Source organism: Vicugna pacos, chromosome 6 (genome assembly GCF_048564905.1).
Source record: "Vicugna pacos chromosome 6, VicPac4, whole genome shotgun sequence".
Taxonomy (NCBI): Eukaryota; Metazoa; Chordata; class Mammalia; order Artiodactyla; family Camelidae; genus Vicugna; species Vicugna pacos.
In genome coordinates, this window is record NC_132992.1 from 87,749,567 (window position 1) to 87,777,219 (window position 27,653).

A 27,653-nucleotide genomic window follows, 5' to 3' on the forward strand; every position below is an offset into this window, starting at 1 on the left:
CGTTGTCTGGCCGCAGGCATGGGAGGTTCCGGCAGGAACATATCATAGGAAAGGATGGTGGCTTTGGACCAGGAAGGAGACCCCCTGGAAAAACTTACTGCATTTGCAAGTGGAAGCAGAAAGATGAGTTCTACTCTAGGTCTGTCAAGTCTGCAGCACCGGTGGCCCATGGGGTGGGAAAATTCTGCCCCTAGAGGGGACCAGAGAGAGAGAATGGGCAGGGGCCCCGTAGAGGGCTCTATCCGGGGTCTCCAGCCGAGGGCCTAGAGGACACTCAGGATGAGCGGGAGGCAGCGGCAGGAGCCGGGGACAGCATGCGAGTTTGGGCAGGAGCAGTCTGTCCTAATTGCTGGGGCAGGGGGCAGCCTGGGATGTTTAGTTTCAGAAGATGGGCATTCAGGGTCTTAGGAGACGGGAGCCTGGGGCCACTTGGGTGGCCATGGGGCTGGGAAACCTGAAAATACTGACTTCCTGATCATTAAGGAAAAGTTCGCTGCAGAGAAGAATCCAAAGTGGCCCAGGCCCAGCCGGGCAGGGACCGTCCTTGCCAGCTGCTTACGGCTCTGAGGGCTTGGGTCTGTCCTCACGCTCTGTGCGTGGCTGTGATGCTCAAAGCTGCCTGAATGCTCCCGGGGGGCAGAGGCTGCTTCTGAAAGTCCCCCGGCTCCCCCAGCAGCCAACAAGTCTCCAAGTGCGTAGAAGGTGTGCAGAGCTGAGACCTGCCCCTCAAGGCGGCGTGTTCAAGTGCAGGCCCCCAGCCGTGGCTGCCTTGGAGGGTAATCTCCCTGGGGATCTTTTGGAAAATGCTGATACCTGCCCCCCTCCCCAACTCTGCATTATGATGCAGCTGGTCTGAGGTGGGGCCTGGGCACCAGTCCGTTTGAAAGCTCCCCACTGGCAGTGTCTCCAGGGCTCAGATGTGCTGTCAGGGAAGATCGCGGCTCCACAACGCTCGCTGGGCCTGTCTCATCCTTCCTTAACTGCTGGAGGCCCCGCCTTGCAGACGGGATGCTTGTGGTGGGTCGAGCACGATGCCTGGTACACAGACACCCTTGCTCCTGTTGATGCAAAGCAGGGAGCCGATTTTTGCCATGTGCCATCTTGGCACATGCTGCTCAGGGAAACGGCAGGTCTCTGGAAGAGGGAAGACTGTCAGCCGGTGCCAGATGGTTCTGAGCTGGGTTAGTGGCTGTGGGCCCTGGTTCAAGGGCTGGTGGGACTAGAGAATGTTGGAGGGAAGAGCTCATCTTCTTGGACTTGGTGTCCTTTTTGGGTGAAACAAATATCATTTGGTCAGCACTTCTCCCCTTGGGGACGAGGCAGTGCAGTTCCCACTAACGAGCTGTCGTGGGACACACGCAGTGGGCCGAGTCTGTGCAGGGGTACGGACCCTGGAGTGAATGAAACAGATAGGCCTCGCCCCGCCCCCTCTAGCCCAGGGCGGTGGGGAGCAGGGGAGGGAGAGGGGCATTCTGGAGTCGTGCGGATCGGGCTAGAGGCTGGAGAGGGACAGGGCTTGCGGGGCCCTTGGTGGCCTTCATGCTCATTGAAACATTTTTTTCCTTGGTATAAACTGTTCCCAGTTGACAGAGGAAAGAAGACTTGGAATCAGGCCCGTGACCTTCTGCAGGTGCTGAGCTGTGGGTCTATAGATTGTTAGCTTTTTACATTAAAAAAAAAAATCCCTAAGGCCGTGCCTGAAAGAACAAACTTCTCTACCAGTCGACCTGCTTCTCTGCACCACTGCAGAGCTTTGAGAGATGGAAAAGGAGCCTGCAGGCCCCTCAGCAAGCAGCAGACAGGACAGGAAGGGTGTGGGGCAAAGGTGCGGACGCAGCTACGGGGAGGATGGCGGGAGGATCCAGAGGCTCAAGGCATCCTCGTCCAGAGGGCTCTGTTGGTGTGGCTAGGGTGCTGGGTGGCATCCCCACTGGGTGGACTGTTCACCCCTGTGTACCTCTGCCAACTGGCACCGGGTTGGAGCTGAGGGCAGAGACGGATTAGGCAGCCTAACCGCGGCAGGGGTCAGGTCAGACAGCGGTGTCCCTAGAGGATGGTGACAAATACTGCCTGCCAGGTAAGAGCAGGGAGCGGGGACCATCACTGAAACCAGAAGTGGGTCATCAGAGGGGCTTCCAGGGGAGGGGACTTCTGAGCCGTGTCCTAACAGGGGGAGGGCAGTGCCCTAGGCTAGAAGTGCTCAGACTCGGCGTGGGCCCGTGGGGGGAGCTGGTTGCTGGTTTTGTTTGATGGAAGAAATGCTGGGACCCCAGCTGAGCTCAGTGTCCACAGAGCTGGCTTCCAGCAGAGCAGGCCTGTGGGCCTGTATTTGGTGCCTGTGTGTTCGTGTGTGTAGGGGTCAGGGGAGTGGAGAGTTGTAGAGTGAGGCAAGCCAAAATCCAGGCCATGGGGTGGTCAAGTCAGCCAGTTAACTCTGCTTTCCTGGGTGGCTCACTGCACAGAAAAAAGCTAGGTCCCAGCGGTCAGCCTCCACCCCAGGGCCATGGGTCACCAAGCCTCGCGACATTCCCACGAGGTGGGAATTACCATCACATTTTGGCACTGATTTAGAATCCTGACAAGGTACGGTCAGGGACTTAGCCTCTGATCTGCCTGGCAGAGTTTTCTGGAACCTTCCCTCACCACTGCTACTCTGTGCCCCAATCCTTTGGATCTTCCTTCCGGTCCATTTTTCCTTCCTTTCAGCCATTACACCCACTGTTTCATCCTCCGGAACACTTTTCTGCTTCTGTTGCTCCTTGAGATCTTGACGCAGGTCCTGCCTCAGGGAGCCCCTCCTCCCTGACTTTGGCCGCTCCCCCGCAGCCTGTGGCTCCCTCATCAGGGCTCTTCTGGTGCAAAGCCCATGCTCCTCACAGTGTCACCACCACGTGGCTTTTTCTTGCTAAGTTCCTTGCATGCCTGCATCATGCCTGTGCACCTAGCACGGTACCTGGCCCCAGGTGGGCGCTTAGTAAAGTATTTGTTGAATAAATTCATGAATTATTGAGAAATCCAAAGACCCATGAGATTTAAGAAATGTTCCCAAGGTCTCACTGCTGGCGAGTGGCAGAGCTGGCCTTCAAAGCTGGTCTTCACTTTGATCCCACAACTTTGTGGGTCCCACAGCACCACCCAGCCTCTGCCTGCCTAACTCAGTCCCGTCTCATGGAAGGAGGGGGCTGATGCCAGCTGGGCAGGGTGTCAAGACCTAAGCGTTCGAGTTTGGTGGGAGACTGAGGCAGAGTCTAGAAACAGAGGTTGGACCCATCCCTCCAAGTCGGGGACGTGCGCAGGCCTCTCTCTGAGCCCCCTGGAGGCTGCATTTTTGGCAACAAGGTTCATTCCAACCCCATCTCTTGGGATGAGGTAACTCCTGCCCTGTTTGGTTCAGAATAAAGCTAGGACTTCCAGGAAGGGGATGGGGTGGGCTAGAGTCGAGCCAGGGGTTACTTCACGCCCTCCTGAACTCTGGAGGCCATTCTAAGCCCCAGCTGTTTCTCTTTTCAGAAAACAGAAAGACCTGTGCAGCATTTGCCTAATTCTGCAAATAATGCAAGCAGTAGAGTAGATGATTGAATCCCATTTGCAAATATTTAAAAGTCCCCAGGCTCCTCAAAAGTTATACAGACTTATTTTGTGTCTCTATTATTTTGAAAAAAAAAAATACTACTAGTTTACGTCGATACAGTGCAGCGGTGGAGGTCTCTACAGTTTGCAAACAGTTCAGGAGCACAAACAGCAGTGTCTCCTTCACACTTCTCTCCGGGAAGCCTTCCTCACCAAAGCACACACCCCCCGGTATTTTCCGGGCCCCTCATTAGTTCCCAGCACGAGCTGCCTTGCCCTGCTTATTAAGCAGCCTTTAAAATAGTACTTTACACCTTATCACCCTGATTCAAGTTCTCTCTTGCGTTTGTGGCTTCAAGGAGCTCTGCTTGGCATGTCTTTTAATTTAACATTTCAAAACTCTTTTTTAATTGACACATGGACATTGTAACAAATCGAATTGTGTAGGCAGGGGTACAACAACATACTTGCTCTATTCTGAGTGCTGATTTTGTGGCAGACACTGTCCTGGGCATGCCATTCATTTAAACTCAATTAATCCTCACCTAGACCCTTTTCATTGTCTACACGAGCCAGGATTCAGATCCAGATAGTGGGTTTATCACCTCGGGGCCGTAGCTGTGGAAGTCCTAAAGTGAGAAAGAAGATTTGACTCCCCCTCTGCCCATTCTTACCTGTCTTTATTAAAGCACTTGTATTAGTTTCTTTTTCATACTTTAAGTCAGTGTCTTTCCCCATCATCCTTTCACTGTGCCCCTGTCTTCCTCATCTTGGAAGATGAGGTTGTCAGTGTCCTGCCATTTCACCTGCTTTCCCTCTCACATTACGGGTGATGTTGTGTTGGGTTTGTTTATATTTGCCTCCTGTCCTGTATTCTCTGCCATATGCTTTGTCCATAGATTGACTCTAAAAATCGAAAACAGCAGGAGACATTGATACAATTATTGCTCTATCAGACGTGTCTGATGCTGGGTTGAACCATGTGCTGGGATTACGTTTCTTCCTCCAGAGATCAGCTTCCCAACCCCTGGATCGATCAGGGAAGATGGTCCAATAACAGATTCAAATGGGCTCTCTTTTGTACTCCATCCATCGCTTGCAATCATGCCATGTTTTAGTCTGCTTCATGGTTAGATCATGACCTTATTTTGCAGGATTTTGTTTTTTGTTTTTCCCCTCCACTGGAATTTCTCATTGCCTTTCTTTTTTCCTTTGTACTTTATCTGTCTTTATCATATCTTTTTTTTATGCTTTCCCTTTTTTTAAACCACCTGTTCTGTTGAGCCCTTCCCCAATTTTTTTGTTTTTGTTTTTATTTTTTATTTTTCTGGTCCTCTCAGGAAGATCTCTGTTCCTGCACCAAACTGTACTGCTTCCTCTGCACACCTGCTCCCTGCACTTCATCCTGGGCTCCCCTTCCTTGCTTTCCTGAGTTGGAGCCTCCAAAGAAAAGCTACATGGGAAGTAAACTGAAAGTGTCTGAATGTTATACTCACACTGAGGGCAGATTTCCAGGTTGAAGGTTGTTTTCCTTCAGAATTTTAAAGATTTTAGAGCTTTCCATGTTGCGATGAGAAGTCTGATGCTGGGTCCTTTGTAAATTTTCTGTTTTCTGGTTTTCTTTCCTGGCAGATTTTAGGAATTTTTCTTCATCCTTAGTGTTCAAGCATTACACGAGGCTGCTCTGCATTCATTCACTCTTCTGGGCACTTAATGAACTCCTGTAGTCTGAAGCCTTGTCTTTAAGATCTGAGAGACTCTAATGTATTTGATTTTGTTTGAATCCCCAATTTTTTCCATTCTGCATTTCTGAGCCCCCTATTTATTTATCTTAAACCGTCCAGCTGGTCGGGTCAAGGTACTTCTAACTTTCTTCTCATATTTCCATATTTCTTTGTCTTCCTGCTACTTATTCTAGATCGTACTGGCTTCGTCTTCCAGCCCATTTAGAAAAATATTTATAGAAAACATTTGGCACTAGTATTTTTAATTCCTAAGAGAGAGCTTTTTCTTATTCTCTGATTGTTCCTTTTTCTGAACTGATTTTTGTTTTACAGCTGTTAATATACTGAGGGGTGGAATATTAATTGGCACTTCTTGTTGGTTTCTTCGCTCTAATCCAAGAGTTGTTTCTCTCTCCTCTAAAGTCAGTTTTTGCATTTGTTCACCTGGATGAATCTTTCTTTTCATGTTGCTCGTTTCCTCACGTGCTTGTTCCTCCAGCTTTGAGAAAAGTCTGGCGGCTCGGCTGCTGTGAGTTTCTTTAATCAGACTCAGAAAGATCGAATCCGGCCAAGGTCAGACACAGAGGACAGGCACCGTGGGGAGCCTCAGCCCTCTGGTTCCCGATCTGCTCTTCTCTGCAAGCCTGCTTCTCTGTAGCTGGGTGTTGCTGTCTTCTCTGCATGGCTCACCCCGCCCCTCACCGGTAAAAACGCCTAGATCCTTCATGTCTGGATAGCTGCCCTCTGGCTTCCGGACGTCTTCGGGGGTCTGGGACTCTCTCACTGTCAGTTACTCTCTTCTGCTGCCCCTGACTGCGCTGATTATACAGTGCTTCTCAGACCGAGCAGACTGATTTAGGGTTTGGAAAAACAGACAGCAGATGCAGAGCATCCATCCCAGCGCTTTATACCTAGTAGGCCTTCGGGGCCTGTTTTCCAAAAGATTTGATTGGTTTTAGGCAGATTTTGAGGCCCAGGCGCATCCACTTTGGTCGGAACAGTGGCATTTTCTGCTCATAGTAGGTGTGGGAGGAAGGTGGCATCGGTGTGTCAATAAGAGGACAAGCAATGTGATCCTCAGAGCCTTAGAAACAGCAGTTCCAAAGGAAAAAATTGCAAATACATCAGCTTTTCTGTCACCTTCCCCTTTTGCAATCCAACAGTTTTCTTTTTCCGTTTTTAAAAGGGCAAAGATAATATTAGGGCAGGTGAAGAACTGTAACAAATGGCCCCAAAGGTGCTGGCTCAGGCACAATAAAAGCTTAATTCTTATGCATTAATCATCCCAGTGGGTGTCCCTGGCTGGTGGACAACTATCCTCCATGCAGTGATGCAGGGACCCAGCTTCCCCATCTCGAGGCTCTGCCATCGTCCAGGGCCTTGTCACCATTTGTACCAGGCTGGAGGGCTGACAGAGAGAGCAGCTCAGCCTCCCAAAGCCCTGGCACACATCACTTTGCTCACATCCATTTAGTGAGACCTCGGTCACGTGGCCACACCTAACTGCAAGGCAGATGGGAAATGAAGCCTGGCTGTGTGTCAGGGAAGAGTGGAACGTGGGTTTGGTGGGACAGTTAGCAGTCTCCACCTGAGCAGGTGTTGTGAGCCATCCCGGAGAGATCTGCTGGAGCCCCACCCGTCCGTCCCGCATCGCATGCCTGTGATGTGCCAGGCACCGTGCTAGGTGCTGGGAATCCAGGAAGGAGTAAGACATGTTTCTCACTCTGCGAAGTGTAGCAGAAGAGGCCGAGGGCAGTCAGAGCATCATTGAGATGCAGCGCGCTCTGTGCAATGCCAGCGGAAAGCAGCTGGCCCGGCTTCTTTGCACAGGAGGGAGACTCACTTCTGCTGGTTGTTGCTGGTGGCATCAGTGGACACCTGTCTTTCTGATCCCAATCTACTCTCTTGTGTATTTTTCAACTTAGGCTATTGAATACTGAGAGGTAGGAGCTGGAAGCAACCCTGGAGATTGTCTGGTATCTTGTCTACCCCACAATTTAAGGATGGGGACAGTAAGACCCACAAAGGAGGCGTGGTCTGCCTGAAGTCACACAGCTGGCCGGTGACAGACCCAGTGCACAGCCAGCACTCTTTCCACACAGGTGCAGACCCTCATTTTTCCCTCCTTTTCTCAAATTTCCTTTCTGACTGGTGTCGGATTTGCCGTCTGTTCTGGCTGCCCTAACAGGAAGTCAGCCTGAGTTCCGTGGTTGTCGGGACGCGCAGCTCAATCCTGGGCTGGTTATTCCTCCCTGCCAGGTGTCCTTTGTCAAAGGCAAGGCCTACAGTGTCAACTCCCAGGGCCCCCACCACCCCCAGGAAAGACCCTTCTTCTCAGGACAGGAGACCCTCCAACTGGGGATGCCAGGAGGGGCCCCGTTGTAGCCACCAGCTGCCTGTGGAACAGCGCCCCCTAGAGGGACTCCTAAGGCCCCCGGCTCTTCCACCTGCCTAGGGAAGAATTCAAGGGGGGGTTGTGAGTCCAAATAATGTGGAAAATTAGGAAAATGTGAAATAAACAGTAACCATTGGTATTTTAGTTCATTTTACCCTCATCTTCTGCTGGTGAGAATTTTCTCCTCTGAATGTTCTGACTTGCAGAGAGGAAACAGCAAAATCACTTAAAGGAAATTCACACCAGTCTTCCAGCTTCAGGAAGTTTCTCAAATCACGCAGGATCCAAGGTGGAAGCACTTCCTGGGAGCTTTTAGACATTCCTTGATGGTTTTCACTTATCCAGCCAATGTATATGAAGTCTTTCTGGAAGCATAAAGTTGTGCTAATTACAAGGAGTGGGGACGGGTCAGTCCTTGCCCGCAGTGCGAGTCTCAGTCTCTGCACGCAGTGTGAGTTGAATGTCATTAGGTGGTGCCTGTGAGGATGGCAGGACGTGGCTGAGGACAGAGGAAGAGCCAGGGGCCAGAGGTGCCGAAGGGTGAGGCCTGTTTCAGGGTGATGGAGCCCCAGCCAGCCTGATCCCAGGGCAATGGAGGGATTCCCCACTGGAATGGAGGCTTGGGTGTTCTGTTGGATGGAGGGCACAGAACCTGCCTCGTGCATAGGGCTGCACTGGGGAGTGAGTGGCAGACCTGGACAGGCAGAGGGCACAGTGCCCAGTACACGGTAAGTACTCAATCCTTATTCACTGCTATTGTATATGACAAGGAGGTTAAGGGCCCCAAGGAGAGAATAGTTCCAGAGGACAGATGGTGCTGGATTTCTGAGTACTCTCAGAATAAGCAGCAGGAAAAAACGGGAAATGCAAGCCTTTAAAAGCGGTGGACCCACCTGGCCCAAATCTCCATTATACGGACAGGCAAACAGAGGCTCGTGGAGGGAAAATCGGGCCCATTTATGTGCAGTGAGACAAGGCAGACAATACTGCATGTGGTTTATAAATGCTTTTTGATTCCTTTTTTTTTTGCCTTCTTTATTTTTTTTAAGAGCATGTTTCCCCCAGCCTTTTATCTTCAGTGATCGTTTATTGATTCTTTTATTTTCTAACATAATGTTTAAGATGGGTAGGACGCCATCCAAGGAATAGCTCCAGAAGACGTGTGTTTAGCAGAGAAATGAGCACGAGCTGCCGTCTGGCTCGGTGGGAGGACTTCTGACTGGCACTGACAAGAGCGATTGTTCGTGGGAGGTGGTGATGCCTGCAACCTGGAGATGCTCCAACAGAAATCTGGGCAGCCATGCAGGGAAATTATTAGAAAGGGATTGGGTGTTCAGTGAGTGGTCAGATGGGGAGAATCTTAATGTTCCGGTCTCCCCGTGAGAGCCAGGGGCAGGGGGTTCTGCTCACATGTTCAGACCTCCTTCTGCAAATGTTTTCTGAGCATCTTCTGGGCACCACGCCCCAGGTTGATGGTAGGAGAGATGTCAGGGAGCCAGTGTGCTGGGACTGAGTCAGGAAGTATAAATTATGCAAAAGTCGAATGTAGGAATTAATCCGATAGATCTGGGCTCATGGCAGTGTGAGGATTGATGCCTTTGGGTCCTCTCAGTGCCTTCGTGGACAAATCACTTACCTTCAGTGATCCACAACTTCCTCTTCTGGAAAGTAGGTACTTGCACATTCATTCAAAACAATTTATTGAGTCTTTGCGGTATGCTTGACATTGTTCTTGGCACTGGGACTCCAGTGGAGTACAAGCCTGCTGTCACCTGGCTTATCTTCAAAGTGAGGAGGAGAAATGGAAAGATAATATACTTTCAAGTAGTGATCAGTACTTTGAGGGAAAATAAAGTAGACAGGTGGATAAAGAGAGAAGAGTGAGGACAGGGTAGCCAGGAAGACTTCTGATGGCAAGATATCTGAGCAAAACCTGAATGCTGTGAGAAAGCAAGTCAGCAGAAAAGTTTGGGCAAAGTATATTCTGATAGAGGAAACAGCAAGTGCAAAGGCCCTGGGGTGGTGTTTTCAAACAAGGTTGAGGGTGCTAGTGTAGTTGGTACAAGAATGGCTGAGCAGGAGAGTAGGAGGAATTTGGACAGGTAGGCAGGAGCTGCGTCGTGTATATTTTGGGGAGGAAGACACCTTATAGCAAAATCCATTAAAAAAATTTGCCCCCATTAGTTTTGGACAAATATTGGATCACAACTGTAACTCTGACTTTTCTCTGCATGTCAGTAGCAGTTGCTATTTCCAGCCAGGACGCAAAGACCCAAGGGGAGAGGCCCACATGCAGAGATGGGATTTTTATATCTCAGGAGATGGTAAAACCCACCCAGCTGTCTGGTTGTGTCAAAAAAAAAATCACGTTAAAATGCAGATGCTCCTGAGAAAGTGAGATGTTGATGGGTGCAGCCCTCCGAAGAAAAATACTCGTGAAACATGGGCCGTTGAACCTCAGCCGGCCGGCCGGGCTGTTTGCTCAGCAGGACCTGAGTGCGGAGGAATCTTAATTATAAGCGCGCTTCTGCGCTGTGCCCTTCGGAAACCCTGGAATCTCCCCAGGGGCGCTTAGAAATGGGGACGCACAAGTGCTGGATAATCATGAGATGTGTGGGGGAGCCCCCTTCTTAAAAAGACTTTCTGGCCACATCCCTTTCATATTCCAGTTAAACTTCGCTGCTTGGCCAAGGGGGCATCATTTCAGCTCCTTCTGTTTCTTGTCTGGTCAAGATCTTCAAGTTGGGCTTCCTTAAAAGAATTTCCCTTTCCTTTGTGGGTTTGGGACAGAAAAGGAACATATGTTTTCTCAGTAAATAGTCTTCATTTGCATCCTTGGACCATAACGAGTGGCAGTGAGGAGAGAGGGAGGGATGTGTGCTGGGCGCGGTGGGGGGTGGGATGTTCTCATTTAATCCGTGTAACAGTCATCAGGGAGGTTTTATCGTTGCATTTTGTACCCAAGGAAACCGAGGCTCGGAGGTGAAAGAAGGAAGGGAAGTTTGTGGTCCTTTGCAGGGGAAGCAATATAACCAGGCACTTGGGAGTGTAGGCTTGCGACCAGATGTGTGGGTCGAGACTGGCTCTCTCACACCTACCAGCTGTGGCACCTGCCTTGGGTTGCCCCTTCCCCTCGCTGCCCCGACGTTGCTCACTTATGAAATGTGATGCTGGCTCTTCCCCCTCTTCGGCTGTTGTGAAGATTACAATTGTCTGTGGATAGAAAGTGCTCCAAACACTGCTTGGCCCCTGGAAATCTAGTGCTCAGTAACCCCTGGGCTCTGCTGACTCCTCTCAGTGGGTCCAGGACCCTTCGGCTAACGGGATGTGAGAGATGATGGCTTAGCTAAGTGGGAATGTCTGTGTGAGGGGCAACCAGACCCAGTGCCCAGAGTTCCTGCCAGATCCCTGGGCCTGTGAGGATGAAGGTCCACAATTCCAGAATGAGCACCCTCCCCACGCTCTCAGTGACACACATCGGACACAGATCACAGATGCAGCCATCGTGGTCCATGGATATCCTGCTCACACAGGTCTCATCTGATTGCAGAGCGCATTCTGACTCTCACTTTACAGATGAGAAAGTCGATGTTCATCATCTTTGTTGTTCCCCCAGAAGGCTCAGTCTGCCAGTTTACCTGTCAGATTCTGCTAGAAGCACTTGCTGTGCTTGAAGAAGAAAAACCTTCTTTTCCTTAGGGATTGCAAACAGAAGCCTCTTTCAGCCAGTGTTATCTATTGGTGCATAACAAGCTAACACAAAACTTGGTGGTTTGAAACAAAAGTTGTTATCTCTCAAGGCGCTGTGGGTGGACTGGGCTCGCTGGGCGGTTCCCGCCTTGGGGCCTCTCCTATGTTGGAGTCACGTGCCTTTGACGGCTCCTCCACTCGGACATTTGACACCTGGGCTGGTAGTTGGCACAGTGGGGCTGCTGTTAGGCCCCTCCCTCCTCGCTCCTCTCTGGGAGACAGGCTGGGGCTTCTCAGCAGGCACCCCTAAGGTAGCTGGACTTCGTACGGGGCACCTGGCTTTCCTCCGAGTGGACTATTCCAAGGGCCAGGAAGTGGAAGCCATCAGTCTCTTAAGGCTAGATCCAGGAACCGGCGCCAGGTCACTGCCGTGGTGTGCTGTCACCCAAGGGGAGGGAACACAGACGCCCGCCTCTCTAGTGGAGAGAGTGTCAGAGAATTTGTGGTCATCTGGAATCCACCACGGCAGGGAGGAGGGCTGCGGCAGGTGCCGTGGGGTCTGACAGCTCACTTCCGTGGAACCAGGGTCCTGCCAGTTCTCTTAGAATAGATCTGGGGCCTTGCCTGACACCCCTGGAGACAGGCCGCTTGGCCTGGGTGGTCAGGACCTGCCTCTTTGGGGAGATGGGAAGTCAGTCTGGCAGACAGACTGAGGCCCGGCAAGCAGGTGTCACTGGGGTCTGTGGGACATTGAGCAGTGGGGAACGCACCATAAGATGGGTAGTGCTAAGAGCAGGGAGGGGAGAGGGAGATGGGCATGGGCGGGATTCAGGAAGGCCGGCAGCCTGACCCTCAAGCCTCAGGAGCACAGCTTCGGCCACCAGGCTGGTTCTGGAGCAGAACACTCCAGAGGATGTGCCTGGAGGATGGAGACAGACGTGAAAGTCAGTGGCCCAGAGCCGGGGTGGCCAAGCGGGCTCCTCAGACGGGAACTGGAAGCCTGCCCTTGGCCAGAGGCCTGGTCCCGAGAAGTGCACCACAAGGTGCGTGCCTGCCAGGCCCTGTATCAGCCCTGAAATGCAGAGTCTGAAGCAACTGGGAGCCAGAGACCTGAGACTTGGCCCCTGAGAGGCAGTGGGCTTGGGTCCTGATTGCTCCAGAGAACCAGGCTGGGCAGGGTCTGCAGAGGGGTATCCAGTCTAGCAACCTTTCAGGGCCTGACTGTAGACCCCTGCTCCTCGGGACTCCAGCCCCATCTGAGGACACTGGGCAGAATATTCCACAAGCTCTAGTCCATTCTGAAGCCCCTTGTAACCAAGGACTGACCCCTTAGCATCTGGCCCTCTCCCAGCCCCACAGAGTGATGTGCACTTCAGCAGACCGTTATGGGAGGCAAAGGCCTGGTGAGCTGGCAGAAGCATTTGTGAAATAATTGATGACTCTAAGCACTACTGCTTTAAAACTAAGTTAAACTTACAGGAAATTTGCAGAAACAGTACAGAGAGTTCCCCTCACGCTCACATCTTGCAGGGCTAGAATGCAGTGAGCAGACCCAGGCAGTGAAAATCTTATGCTGCTACTGATTAAACCTCAGGCCTTACTCAGCATCACCAGGTTTTCCACGAGGGTCCTCATCCCATTCCAGCATCCCGCCAGGACCCCAGATCACTTCAGTTGCCCTGGTTTCTTAGTCCCCTCCAGTCTGTAGCAGTTCCTTGGTCTCTCCTTGTCTTTCATGATCCTGGCACTTTGAAAAAGTAAAAGAAGTTCTTTTGGAGAAGGGCCCTCAATTTGGGTTTGTCTGGTGTTACGTCAGGGTTGGACCGAGTTGGTTCATTTGGGCAAGAATCCCACAGAGGTGATGTGTCCTGCTCGGGACCTCGTACCCGGGGTCCATGGTGTCCTTGTCTCATCACTGGTGACGTTGACCTTGGTCACTTGGTTAGGGTGGCGTTGGCCAGGCTTCTCCACTGTCAAGTTCCTGTCTTTCCTTTCTAATTAATAGATGTCTTGTCGGAGGCGCTTTACCTGAGAGATCATGTAAATTCTGTTTCTCCTTGACCTCTCACCCAGCAGCTCTGGCACCTGTTCACGGGTCTTTCCTACGGCAGTTATTACTGTGGTGTTTGTCTAGTGGTAGCTTCCCATTTCCCTCTTTCTACATTTATGACTTGGAATTCTGCTGTAAGAAAGAATTGTCTCTTCTCCCCATTTATTCATTTATGTGATTATTTGTATCAGTACAGACTCCTGGGTATTTGTATTATTCTGTGAGTTATAATCTGATACTGTGATTATCTGTTTTCTTGCTCAGGTTGCTCCAACCTTGACCTAACATTAAGAGCACCTTCAGCTTTACACTTGTGCTTTTGACCAGCCTCCATCATTTTTTATTTTTTTGAGCGCTTCCTTTCTTTTTCAAATCACAAGATGTTCAAAGCTCATCTTGTATTTTCCCTTCCCCAACTCTGCAATCAACTGCTTTTTCACATGGTCCTGGTTCCTTTCACTGGAGATTGGTGTATAGAAACCAAGATCCAGGGGTTGGGTGTGCTCATTGTCACTGGGGCGTCATTGCTTTTAGACCCTCTCAGGGACACAGTGGGAAGGAATTACATGGATATGCACTGATACACGCACAGTGTGAACTCATCTACCTTTCTGTATCCACCTACCTGTATGTATTTTAAAAACCATTAGGTCTGTACTGATATCTTTAATTCCACTTCAACAGCACAAGATTCATTTAATCTTCTCTCCTTCTCTTATTTGTAATTTCTTTTTCCAGCAGTGAGAAACCCAGTTCTCATTAGCTCAGATATATTTATTTAACTCCAGTATAGAGTAGTTTCAGAATTGCTCACCCACATCCCTGTGAGAAACACCTTTCTAAGTGATGACAGCATTTGTGTACTGACTTTTCATCTTCAGTCCTTACACTATCTATTAAAAGTCACTTATGTTAATTCTCTTCTTTGTTGCCTCCTGTTATTTATTTGTAATAGTTTGGTCCAAATGCAGAGTGTTTACATTCTATTTGGGGTTTCCCTCACATCTTGGTTGTTTTTAGTTGCTTTTTTATGTGTATATGAAGGGCATGTGAAACATTACAGTGCTTCTCCGTCAGATCTGTACCAGAAGATACATTCAGACACATGTCGCTGCCTCCTCGTCCCTGCCAGCCTGATCCCATCCCCGCCCTCTTTCCACCCCTTTTCTTGCTCACCTCCTCTAGGTAGCCAGTCTCTTATTTCTAATTTACTCTTCCTGTCCTGCTTTTGTACAAGTGAGTAGGTTGTACATTTTATAGCCCCTTTCTTTCATGAATTGTAGCATTCCCTAAGTACTCTTCACTCTTTGATTTTCTAATTCAGTCACCCTGGAATGATCTCCAAATTAGTTCGTATCACTCTTCGCCCTCCTTTACAGCTGGATAGTACTCCCCTGTGTGGCTGTCCCAGAGTTATTCAGCCCCTCTCCTGTGCCTGGGCATTTAGGCTGCTTGTCATATTTTTGCATTTTCAAATGATGCTTCAGTGAATAAACCTGCCTGTGTATTTTTGTAGTGCTGGGGTTATCTTCAGAGCAGTGTCCAAAGAAATAAGCTTGCCAGCTTGGCGGTGCACCTGTGGTTCTGCTAGGTGTTGCCAGCTTTCTTCCAGTAAGCTTTGCCCTCAACTGTTGGAAAATATTTGTTTCTTGAAAGTCAAGGTTTGTGTCCATTGCGAGTCAATTACTAATGAGGACTGGAGATGGGGGTGATGTGTTTAAAGTGACACAGCTCCCTGGGGGCCAAGCTGAGACTCCAATCCAGCTCAGCAGAGACCCAGCCTCTTTCCCGACTTCCTGCTGCTCCTGGGAACTGGAGGTGGGGTCTTCTGGCAAGTGGGGTCCACAGCCGGGTGGGGGTGCATGACCCAGCGGAAGCAGCAGGCAGGCAGATGTGGCGTTGCTGGCGGACCACACCTGTGTCTCGTTCCCACCGCTGAGTTTAAGCAGTCTTGCCACAGTGCTGCCTAATGATGTGTTCCTCGGGGGGGCCTAGGCTAATATAATTAATCTTTCTCATAACTGAAACATATACTCTCATCTGAGCAAGAGAAATACTGATTAATTTACCACTGTGTTAGTACAGGGAGCTGTTTTTTTCTCTTCTTCTCAGTACTGAAACTTTTCTTACTCCACACACAGTAAAGTAAGCCTCCCTTTCATCAGACTTCAAAGTGGGACAGAAAACAAGCACGTCTCTCAAGGGTCCCCCTCCCTTGTCATCTGGGCCCACACTCTCCTTGGTCACGTGGACAAGCTGAGCCTGGGGAGGGTTCCCCAGGCTCTTCCCCAGGTAGGAGCAGGCAGGAGGTCTGTTCCTGTCTGTGCAGTGCTCACTCTAAGTGCAGATGGTGTTGCCATTTGTAGATGGCAGACAGGAGAAGGAAGATGCCTGGAGCAGGAGGGGTGACCTTGCTGACTTGGCCTCAGGGCTGATGACCACTCACTCTTCCCACCATGCGTCTCTGCCCCCTCAGCCCCAGCCAGCCCCTACTTGGAGAGTCGGGAAAGATGGCCTGCTCGTTTGACACAGATTCTCCTCATCACCTGTCTCTAGACTGAGGTCCAGCCAGGCAGGTTGGGCTGGACTGTCCCCATCACCCATTCAGCTGTCTCCCTGACTTTTCCTCCCTTAACCAGGAAGCTTGACCTCCCTAGGCTCCCTCGAGGTCCATCTTTTCATCCATTCACTTGCCTTCTCCATACACTGAGCACCATTGGTTCTCCAGGCCAGGTGTGGGGCTGGGGGACATGGAGATGAGTGAGATCCAGCCCTGCACCCCACCAAGAATTCAGTTTAGTGGGGGAAGGACCCAGACAGAGGGATGCTTACAGAATAGGGCTGGAGATGCTCAGACACGGCCTACAGTGGGCCTCCTGACATTAAGAAGGGGTCCTCGGAGATGCTGCCAGGTGAGCTGAGCGTGGAAAGACGAGGGGCAGTTGTCCAATCCAGGAGGAGACAGTGAGCAGGTGTGCTGTGCTTAGAGAACACAGCGGGAGTTGGGGGTGGGGCTGCGGGACTGGAGTGAGGGGGCGTGAGAAGGAGGCGGGAGGTGGGCGGTACATCGGCTGCCAGTTTCCATCCTGACCCAGTTTTTGATGAGCTCTTTATTTTATTCACCGCTGTACCCCTAGGACTTCCGACCATGCCTGGCACGTGGTAGGCGGTCGGTAACTATTCGGAGGCTCTATTCCTTATTCCTCAGTGGGGACCAGCACTGCTGTCTGTCTGTGCTGCCGCTACTGCAACCTAGTATTCCAGAGTAGGGCTTGGCATACAGTAGGTGCTCAGTAGATGTCTGTCGAGTGGCTGGCTGCTGGCTGACAATACAGCTGGCCCATACCTTGTACTCACTGATTCGCAGCTATGATTGTTGTCTTCATGGGTAGCTGGCGGGGTGGTTACCAGTCACATCATGACAGGTCCCTTGTGCAAAGCTGGATCCAGCAATAGCTGGGCAGCTAATAAGGGACGGCGCTCTACTTGTTAACAGTAATAATAAGAATAATAATAAGCTTTTGTTGAGCCAGTTAAACGCTTTACGGATGCTCTCTCTCCAGTGGCTCTTGGGAACTCCTGGGGTAAATTCACAGGCATGTTCGGGCTGCCATCTCCCTCCAGCAGCATCTGACGAAACCTAGGCCATTCTGTGGCCACCTGGGCTGGGCGTGGGCATCTGGGGAGGAGCTTGTCCTTTGGAGAACTCTTGCGCAGCCTCGGCTGGGTGTCTGTCACTGGGAGAAAGGCTCCCAGGGGATCTCCCGAAGCCTTGGAAGGTGAGGATCCGTATGGAATGTTGTCAGAACTCAAGGCCACCTGGTCCAGACGTTTCATCTTGGAGAGCAAGTTACCAACTTTGACTTACTGGCGTCTGATCTCAGGAGTTAAATGGGTTTTTTAATTTATTATGAAGTACCTCGTGTATAAATAGTGTATGTGTACGGTTAAGAAAAGAAATATGAAGTGAACTTCCATGTACTCGCTGCATCTTCTGAATAAACTCTGAAACTCTGAGTGGCTTACGAGAGCCCCTATTCTGGCCCCTTCTTCCTCCGCAGCCGCATCTCTCACCTCACTCAGCGTGAAGCCTCGCCACCCAGACTCGCCGCGTGCAGCCATCCACACGTTCACTTTTTCTTTGCACCTGTCAGTCTCCGAACACCTAGTCCTCTCCTAACTTTGGTTGAGTTCGTCCTGCTAGCCTTTCAGGTCTCAGCTTAGTCCCCACTTCCTCCCCTACCTGAAACGTTCCAGGGAAGATCCCCTGCCCGCTCTCCCAGGCACGTCGGGCCCGCCTTCCCCGCGCTCCCCTGGTGCCCTGGGCTCACTCGCATCGTCACAGTGATGCTTGTGTCTCCCCGCCCTGGGCCACAAGATGCTAGAGGCCCAGAGGCCTCATCTTCCCCTGGCAGGCGCACGTTGCTCTGTGTGGGGCTGCTTGGGGAATACTCGTTGGAAACCTGGGCCTCGGGTTCCTTTAGGATGCTGTGTTTTAAGTGACCACTGAGCTCTCTTCTCCTTAATGCTCCAGCAACATCCACTGGATTTGTCACCCAGAGTCTCTGAATTTCCAGACAGGGGCTTGTCTTATTTACAAATAGGATGAGAATGAAGCTTCCTCACCCCACAATATTGAAATGTTCTGGAGATGGAGAAACATTTGGAAGTACGGTTGAGCCAGAGCCACTCCAGAGAAGGCAGTCAGCGAGCGACTCATGGAAAGAATTTGGATGAAATAGTCCCTCCCCTCCTTGTCTTGAATGTGTAGGACCTTTCAGCACAGGGAGCACAGATTTAGTCCCAAGACTGGCGTTATTTTGAAAAGCAAGTTTCTGCTAGAATTAAAGGGTCCTGGAGCCAACTCCGTTCAGCCCGAATAGCTCTGCTATAACAGAAAGGCTGCCAGAACCTTTGTCATCTGTCGTTCTCGCAGCAGCCACGCCCCTTCCCCAGCGAGAATTCTGCCACCCCCCAATCCCCGCCGTCCCCAACAGAGAGAAACTGCTGTCACAGAGGTGGCCACTTGCATGCTGGCATCAAATGCTTTGCTCTTGTCACCTGGGTGGTGAGATGCTCCCAGGCTTGTAGGAAAACAGAAGCACGTGGAGTCTTCATGGTTTTATTTATGCCCATGTGTGTTCCTGAAGATAAAAGTAAAAGAATGTAATCAACTGCATTGCAGAAAATTTCTGAATATTCTCCCCCAGGCATTTTTTTTTTTGCCCTGTTCTAGTGAGGTTTTAAAACTATTATTTGCAATCCTAGGTATTGTAATGCTGTGTTTTTTCCCTTTAATAGCCTGGGCATCTTCCTTCAGGCCACCTGGTCATTTTACCGTCATTTCGGACTGCTGTGCGGTGTTCCAAGGGGTCGTGCTCCTGCGGTTTCTTTCATTCCCTCTTGTTATTGCCGAGGGGCTGTTGAAGGAAATCGGTGACTCTTAGTAAACAGTTCTGAGAACTTGGTGTAGAGAGGGAGACTCTGAGGGTGAGCCGAGGGGGCAGAGGGCACCCTGCCTAGGTCCCTAGGGCTGCATGCCCTGGCAAGGTCCCTGGCCATAGACCTAGAAATCTTAGCTGGACTTTATGGTACTTTGTAGAAAAGATGGAGAAACGTGGGCAGGGGGAGAAGGCAAACAACAGAAGGCCAACAACTCATAGTGCTCGGTAAGGAGTTTGCATTAACCTGGAAACCTGGTCACAAATTGGGAAGTGAGTCATGTAGACAACAGCACGGAGGGTGTGCACATCGTTTGTGGATGATCTGACGTTGGAGAATGACTGTGTAGGAAGAAGAGACCATCTCGGAGCTGGGGTGACCTCAGGAGGTGGCACTGTGGGCAGACATCAGCCTGCTGACATGGAACACAGTCCAAATACTCAGTCCTGTCTTTGGGTTCACAACACTCACCTCACTCTAACAAGAAGGAGTCAATGTGGCTTCGCAGCATCATGAATCCACAGCACAGTGAGGTGACCCCAAAGCCAGTGTGGTTCTGGGTGGCATTAATGGGTGTGCTGCCTCAGCATGGGGGAGGAGACAGTCCGGCCCCATCTGGGCTGGGAAAAGCTTTCCTGGAGTAATGTTTTTTGTGTAGATGCTGTGATTTTAGGATGGGCCTTTCCAGGAGAAGGATTATGATTCGGGGGGTGCTATATGGACACGTAGGGAAGAGGGGGTGCCTAGCAGGGGAAAGGGGGCTCGTGGGGCTATGAGAATGAGCCTCAATCATCATCAGCCTTGTTATCATGTAATCAAGTAGTGGCCAGCCCTTGAGCTAGGCAATCCACAACCATTATATTTAAGCCTACAAGCTAAGTATCGCCCCCACTTTACAGATAAGGAAACTGAGTCTGAGAGAGGTGAGGTGGCTTGCCCAAGTCACACAGCGAGTAAAACCACAGCACCGAGATTGGATGTCAGATGTGTTTGAGGCCAGAGTCGTCATTTCTTCCCACTGAATATCAATTTTTCAAGAACTGAAGTGTTGCCTTGCAGAAGATGACAAGGACTTACTTCTGCTGGTCCCTGGCTGTGGGAGTAGTTCCAGGGGATGCAAGCTACGAGAATATTTTGTTCTAAAGGAAAGAAAAACTTTCCTGACTGATCTGTCAGCAGGTAGAATAAGCCGTCCGGACAGGCGGGAAGTTCCAGAATGACAAGAGGGATTGAAGAGGAGGCTCGGTGAGCAGTAGGGTTCTTCTGGGGGAATTCAAAGGTCAAATGAGGAAGCAAACAAAATAAACATGAATGTCCCTTCTATACGAGTAAAGGACCTATGATTGTAAGCAGCAGGTGTGGCTACGAAGCAGGCTCTGACTGCCTTAAGCAAAAGCACACTGCAGGGATGTGGGGTTCAGGGGTGGAAGGAAGTGGTGAACAAAGCAGAAGAAGGGCAGAAGTCAGGCTGTCTCCAGGCACCCAGGTGGCGGCAGCTAAGAGACTCTCATCCGGTGCCGTGGCCGTGATGATCAGCGTCTAGAGTTACCCTGCCCTCTGTCACCTCACCTAAGACTGAGGGCTGACCTGGCTCCAAGCCCATCTCCTTGACGCCCTGATTGACAGCGTCCATTAGGAGGTTTTTTCCAGCGGGAACTTGAGACACTGATGCTGAAAAAGGCACAGACCCGGGGCATGGGCCCTGGGCAGTGACCTGCGTGTCCGGTAGCCTTGAGCTGCTGCGACTCCAGGAGCCACGCTGAGCCCTGACTTCTGTCCAAGGCTCTGCCCACCTGTCCTGCAACCACTAACCCAGGCCACACCCAGCACCCTATACCCATAGGGCTAATTTTCCAAGACATCCATCCCAATAGGCAAACTATTAAAAACTCTCAAGCGTGTTTATTGGAAGCAGCCCAGCCGAGGACCAGTTTACTGAGAACCATGTTCAAAACCAAGTTGTCCATCTCCTTGGCACTCTAGGGGTGCTCTGTCCTTGCAGAAAGGGTGGCCCTCTTCCTGGTTACCCAGCACAGGGCTCCTCCTGGCATTTAGCATTGCACGCCATCTCCCTAGTTTTTAGAACCCTGTAGTTCTTTTTTAAAAGTAGTTTTAATAAATTATTAATTTATTTTTATTGTCAGCACCATTTATTAGGTATTCAGTTGTAATAATTATTTATTAATTGATGTATTAATTATTGGATGGAGAACAGAAGCTTATTTAGAAAATATAAGGTATAAAGAAAAGGCGCCCATGCACCCACCACCCCGGCTTGAGTATCACCAGTACTTCAGGGTCCCCGGAGCGCCCCCACCGCAGCCCACCCACTCCCCTCCCCACTTAGTAGTAACCACTCCCCCGGCTTTGGGGTTTCTTGTTCTCTTGCTCTTTTGTAGTTTGATCACATTTCTCTCTCTCAACAACATATTGTTAGGTTTTTCCCCATTTCTAAGCTTCATACAGATGGAAACATCCTTCATGTCCTCCTTGGCGGCCCGCTTTTTCATGCAATGTATTAGCGATTCATTCACTCATTGTTGTCCCCTTTCACACTGTGCAGAATTGCAGTGTATGAATATATGACAGCAGATCCAGGCCACCCTGGGTGGACATTCATGTTGTTTCCAGCATGTCGCCGACACTGACATTGCTGTCCGTCCGCATTCTTGGCTGCAGACCTCAGGACGCCGGCACAGGAGCATCCAGGTGTGTGCCCACGGGCGGGATGGCAGGTCATCAGGGTCTGGGTATGTTCATCTTCGTAAGTTGATATCATCCTGTTTTCCAAAGTGGCAGCAACCAAGTAGTGCTCCTGCAGCTGGTGTATGAGTCCCTGTCGCTCTGCAGCCTTTGTCAGTGTTGAGTGATTTCTTCGAGTTTTTTTAGCTCTTGCCAGTCTGATAGCTGGTGGGCAGTAACTTGTGCTTTAATGGCCATTTCTCTGACTCCTGACGTTTAGCTTCTTTATGGCTGTTTTCTCTTTTGAGAAGTGCCTGGACGTGGCTTTTGCCCAGTTTTCTTTTTTTCTGGTGGGGGAGTGAGTAGTTAATTATGTTTGTTTATTTATTTATGTCTGTATTATTTTTGTAATGGAGGTACTGGGGATTGAACCCAGGACCTTGCTCATGCTAAGCACACGCTCTACCAATGAGTTACACCTTTCCCCTGCCCAGTTTTCTTTATTGTTCATTATTTTCTTACTGCCTTGACACTAACATAATATGTATGATATATACATATAGTGTATATAACATATATATGATAGACACACAATACATACATATATATACATACACACACACACACATATATATATATTCCAGCTTGTGGCTTAACTCCTTACTTTTTTATGACATTCTTCAAAAACAGAGGCATTAAATTTAGTTTTGTTGAATTTATTAATATGTCCCTTTATAGTTTGAACTTTTTTGTCTTACTAAGGTATCCTCTACCCCAAGGTCATAAAGATATTCCCTATGTTGTCTTATAAAAGTCCTTAAGTTTTCCCTTTCACAATTGTCTAGAATCCATCTGGAATTGTGAAACACTGGTTTGATTTCATTTATTTTTCCATATGGATACTAAGTTATTTCAGCTGTTTCTCCAAAGGCCTGTTTTCCCCAGGGATCAGCGGTGTCCATGTATGTGTATCTCCAGTCTGTTCTTTTGGCCTAATAGTCTGAAGTTTAACTACCGAACCTGTGCAATAATTCATGATGTCTTAGGCAAGCTCTCCCATCTTATTCTTCTTCAGTAAATAACTTGGCTATTACCATCCCTTTGCACTTCGATACACATTTTAGAATCAGCTTGTCCAGTAGCACCAAAAACCCTGCAGAAATGTTGGCTGCGATAAATCTACGTAGATCACCTTAGGAAAAACTCCTGTTCTCTGGATAGTGACTCTCATGTTCCTTGAAGCTGGTCTGTCTTTCTTTTTATGTAGGTGTACCCTTATGTCTGTTAGTAAACTTTTCTAATTTTCTTTATAAAGGTTTTACACATTTGTGTTCAATTTCTAGATAATTTATATTTCAGATATTATTCCAAGTGCTGTCTTTTTAAAATCAGCATCTTTATTGAGAGAGAATCCACAAAGCACAAAATTCACCTATTCCAAGCATACAATTCAGTGGTTTTCGTATATGCACACAGTTGGGTAACCATCACCAATATCTACATTTAGAACATTTTTATCATTCCCTCAAAGAGACACCTTTCCCAGAGCAGTTACTCCCATTGCCCCCTACCCCCAGCTCCTGGCAAGGAGGATGAATGGGTGAGTGAATGAATTTATGACTGTGCAGTGGGCTTCCTGTCAGACATCGCCCAAGCCAGCTTTTGCTTTTTGTTTTATTTTCCCCTCCCATCCCTCTTACTGCCCTAAAGATAGTCTCCAGCCTCTTTCATTCTCCTCCACTGCGCCTTACCCTCCGCTCCCTTGGCCAGCTAACTTTTTCCAAAGAAAACAATGTTCAAGGTTTTCTCCTAGGAAGCCCTTGGTCGCTCCCTTGGGAAGCCAGTTGCAACTCCCAACACTGTTCCTCTGGGGAAATTCAGGCTGATGACTCAAGCATCTTGGAAACAAACTTGTGGGATGCGTCTCTTTTGTGAGTCGGAGGAGGCCTCTTCTGGGCTCTTGATTTGCTGCAGACTCCTCAGAAAGTAAACACAGTCGACCTGATTATTCTTCTCCGCTTCCTCCTGAGTCAGAGCTATCTCGGGTTAACTCAGGGAAGAGGCTAAATTAAGCCTTGAAACCAAGCAGCCTCCGTGACAGGCACTTTGTTTTGCTTGAGTGACTGTGATGATGGGTCTTTGGTTTTTAAGAGCAGCACTAATTGCATCTCTTTAGGCCGACCTTGGTGATCGCTTCCTTGCCCTGCAGAGACAGGGGGCTGCCAGATCCCTCCGCGGTTCCCACTCATTCATTCAGCATGCTTATCCGAAGTGCCTGGTCCCTGTCAAGCTCTGTGCTTGGAGGTGGAGATTCACAAGCTCGCCTTCTCAAGGCTTGGAGTCTAGCTAAGGAGACCGCAAGGAACAAGAGACCCATTAAAGAGTTAACCGGGTAGATGTCTGGCCAAGGCAGAAAAGGGAATGGGTTTCTAAAGCACCTGTGCCTTCTTGTGACTTCATGCAAGGGCTTGGCCATGAAATCTCCAAAATAAAAGAGGGGACCAATCTAGTAGTCACAGACAAGCAAGCGGAAACAATCACTTTCACATGCAGATTATCCTCTGGGGTGTAGGTAGCCAGGAGGAAATGGCACACATATAAATTTTACATCAAAAGAAAGCATTTTGGACAAATATTGAACTCTAGTTAATACATGGATGCTGCAGTATTTCAGGGAACGTGTAATAATATTTGCAGTGTATGGGATACTGTTCACAGTGAGGATGACTGAGTCATAGCTATGCACAACACCGGAGGATCTCACCAACATCACACTGGGGAAAAAAAAGCAGACTCAAAAGAGGACATACTATGTGATTCTATTTCTACAAAATTCATGAACAGACAAAACGCACCTAGGATGTTAAAAGTTAGGGTAATGGTTTTTCAACGAGAAGGAAGAAAGGATTGTGAGTGAGGTAGGGAGCCAGAGGCCTCCTGGAGACTGGAAGGTTCTGTTTCTTGATCTTGGTGATAGCTAAGCAGATGCAAAAACTTATCAAGCTGTCTACTTAAAGTGTGCACTTTTCTGTATGTGTATTATACATCATTTAAAAACTGCACTAGGAAGAAAAAAGGAAGAAAACCAAACAGATCTAACTAACAGCTTTGTCTAGCTGAGCTTTGCGGGTAGGAACCCACTCTAAGCCTATCAAGCAAACCAAAGTTGTGAAGGGCATGAAACTTCCCTCTAAGACGTTTACTTGTTCATTTGTGCACATGTTCCTGTTGCGTCAACTCCCCTAGTCCTCACTGCCTGTTTCTCCTTCACACAGATGTCTATCCACATGCACTGTGTTCCCAATCCAGACTTGATCTGCAAGGCATGACCTGGCCCTTACAGGGATCAATGTGCCCAGAGGAAGAGGCATGCAGATGCTTCCCCTTGCAGCAACACTCCTCCCTTTCCTGGATTCCTTTTTGGGATTCTTCCCACGTATTTGTCCTGAGATATCCTTTGACCCCTGAATTAGTTAGTCAGGGTTCTCCAGGGCAACAGAACCAATGATAGATAGATAGATAGATAGATAGATAGATAGATAGATAGATATTTATGATAAGAAATTGGCTCATGTCATATGGAGGCTGGCAAGTCTCGGGATCTGCAGGGTGAGTCAGCAAACAGGAGACTCAGGAGAGCTGATGGTTTCCTTTCAATATAAAGACCAGTAGGGTCAAGACCCAAGAAGAGTCAATGTTCCAGTTTGAATTCGAGAGCAGGAAAAAGCTGATGTCCCAGCTTAAAGGTAGGCAGGCAGGAGGAATTCCCTCTTACTCAGCCTTTTTCTTCTATTTGGGCCTTCAACTGATTAGATGAGGCCCACCCAACTGGGGAGGGCAATCTGCTTCACCTGGTCTACCAATTCGAATGTTAATCTCACCTAGAAACATCCTCACAGACACACCCAGAATCCTGTTTGACAAGTGTCTGAGCACCATATGATTCAGTCGAGTTGACATATAAAATTGTCACACTCCGGAGTATGAAAAGCCTTCCAGCCCTAACGGCAGAGCTCTCTAATGGAAGAGCTGCAGCTGGGGGCCCTGGCCTGGTCCATGTCACATCCCATCAAGTAGACAGGCTGTAGCCACCTCACATACATTAGTCATTCCTTTCATATTGTTTGGATTAGTAATCAGTGGAAAAGAAGTCTTCAGCTGCCTGCCAGGCCCCCTGGATGGCCATGTTTATCACCTTAAGGAGTAAAAAGAAATGATTTCAGTTATTGCAAAATACATCATATGTACAAAAGAATCTCTGAAATAGTTGAAAGGGTAAGGATAAAAATGAACCCATGAGTACTCCCCACCCAGCTTAACAAATGGAAAATAACCAGTACATTGAAGGCCTTTCTTGCCCCTCCCAGTGGCTCCTCAGTCTGTCCTTCCCTATAAGATGCCCCACTCCTGAATTTCATGTTCATCATTCTCTTGCCTTTCATAAGTATATGTCTCTAAACAATGTATTGGTTTGGTTTTGCCTGTTTTGAGCCTTCATGAATTGATGCATGCTGTCCATATTCTCTGCAACATGCTTTTTCACTCTCCATGAGGGGTTAGGGTGTCATCCACATTGTCACGTGTAGTCTCAGTGCATTCATTTCACTGCCGTGCAGTATTTTCTCATGTGGACGGGACCATCGTTAGGGTCCACCTCCACATGTCTGTCTGTCCTACTCTTAGTGAACATCTGGGTCGCTTCCAGTCCTCTGCTGTCACAAACAAAGCTCAAAGGAGCATTCCTGTCCCCTCCAGGTGCAGAGATGTGGAGATTTCTCTAGGATGGACACCTCGGAGATCAGATGCTCAGCCCAATTCTAGAAGAGATGTCTCTTTGCTTTTCTAGGGAATATCAAGGAGCTTTGCAGAATGATTGTACCAATTTATGCTCCTGCTGGAGGTGATGCAGGTTTCTTATGATGCTCTCCCCACCCCGCATCCTCTCTGGTCTCAGTAAATCGCCTCCCCTGGGTTCAGTTCACCCTGCTCATGGTGTGATTGTGATGCCCTCCTACCCACTGTGTGCACATGCAGGACAGCACTTTTCTAGGGCAGGATCCAGCACGTGAACGTGTGTCAAATCCCTGCTGCCGTGGGAGAGCCCATGTGTTTGGTTTGACTACTGTGCAGCTGTCTCCATTTCTGCTTCAAGGAAAAGATCTAAAACAAGCTCAGTAGAGTGAGTGGCGCCCAGGCTGGACTCCTGGGCTAATCTCTTTACACCGATGTCAGGACATTCATCCTTGGAATTGATCAGTCATGCTCTGCCGTTTCTCCACAGCCAAGAGCAGTGTGTCCCAAGATCGGCTCCATGGGTGATTTTTCACTCCCACTCGAGATCAAGTCCCCGGGCATGAAATCACTGCCCCACTTGATCTGCCCGGCTGTGGAGAGGATGCTTATAAACCATCACCTTTTGTGCCTCTTTCAATTACAGGTTAGCCTGGGGAGGAAGATAAAGACATTTGCAACCAAGATGGTAATCACGAGTGGAAATGATGAGGACAGAGGAGGCCAAGAAAAAGAGAGTAAAGAGGAGAGTGTCTTGGCGATGCTGGGGATTATTGGGACCATTCTGAACCTAATCGTCATCATATTTGTATACATATACACCACTCTCTGAATGGCCTCGGGATGGCCGAAGGACAGGAGTCCTGCGTGTCGGCAGATCAGTGACCAGACGCTGTACCAACAAGCGACCTTGACCTACATACGCCGCTCGGTCAAATGCACCTTCAAACTTGATAAAGGGTCACCAAAATAAACCGATCCTGCTACACAAGGAGCAGACACTAAAGCACAATGAATCCAACAAAACTCATTCACCCAGCAAGGAACTCAACGTCGCTGGTAGGGGGCCCGAAAGAACGCCTGGAAGACCAGCCTTTGACGCCATCGGGGAGCGGGTGGGTGCAGAGATTCGTTATCCCAGATCGCTGACGCACGCCACGTATTCAAAGAGAGGAACAAAGCGGATGCAGCTCACCGTGTCTCCCAGGACACGCGTTTCCTCCTAATCCGATGAGCTCTTTAGTACAAAAAACCGCAGGGACAATCCTTTGACAAGCATCCCATTCATCAAAAGTGTCTGACTATTTGA

At 49.3% G+C, this 27,653-nt stretch overlaps 1 protein-coding gene across 3 annotated transcripts; it reads left to right on the forward strand.

The window, feature by feature from the left end:
- The first annotated feature begins 932 nt into the window (after nt 1–932).
- Nucleotides 933–27,653, forward strand: TUNAR (transmembrane neural differentiation associated intracellular calcium regulator). 3 transcript variants are annotated; one of them, XM_072963994.1, is made up of 2 exons: nt 933–1,038; nt 26,991–27,653. In XM_072963994.1, exons 1-2 carry the CDS (start codon nt 1,009–1,011, stop codon nt 27,174–27,176), a joined length of 216 nt encoding a protein of 71 aa, XP_072820095.1. In that variant the 5' UTR covers nt 933–1,008; the 3' UTR covers nt 27,177–27,653. The 3 variants fall into 3 exon arrangements, with proteins under 3 accessions (XP_072820095.1, XP_072820096.1, XP_072820097.1); XM_072963995.1 differs by having other exon boundaries at nt 936–1,017; XM_072963996.1 differs by lacking the exon at nt 933–1,038 and adding an exon at nt 21,515–21,580.

Excerpts from the sequence above, each read along its gene's own strand:
- TUNAR (XM_072963994.1), top strand. The coding sequence starts at position 1,009 with ATGCTTGTGGTGGGTCGAGCACGATGCCTG. Across the intron at positions 1,039-26,990 it reads TGGGTCGAGCACGATGCCTG|GTTAGCCTGGGGAGGAAGAT; the intron begins GTACACAGACAC and ends TTTCAATTACAG.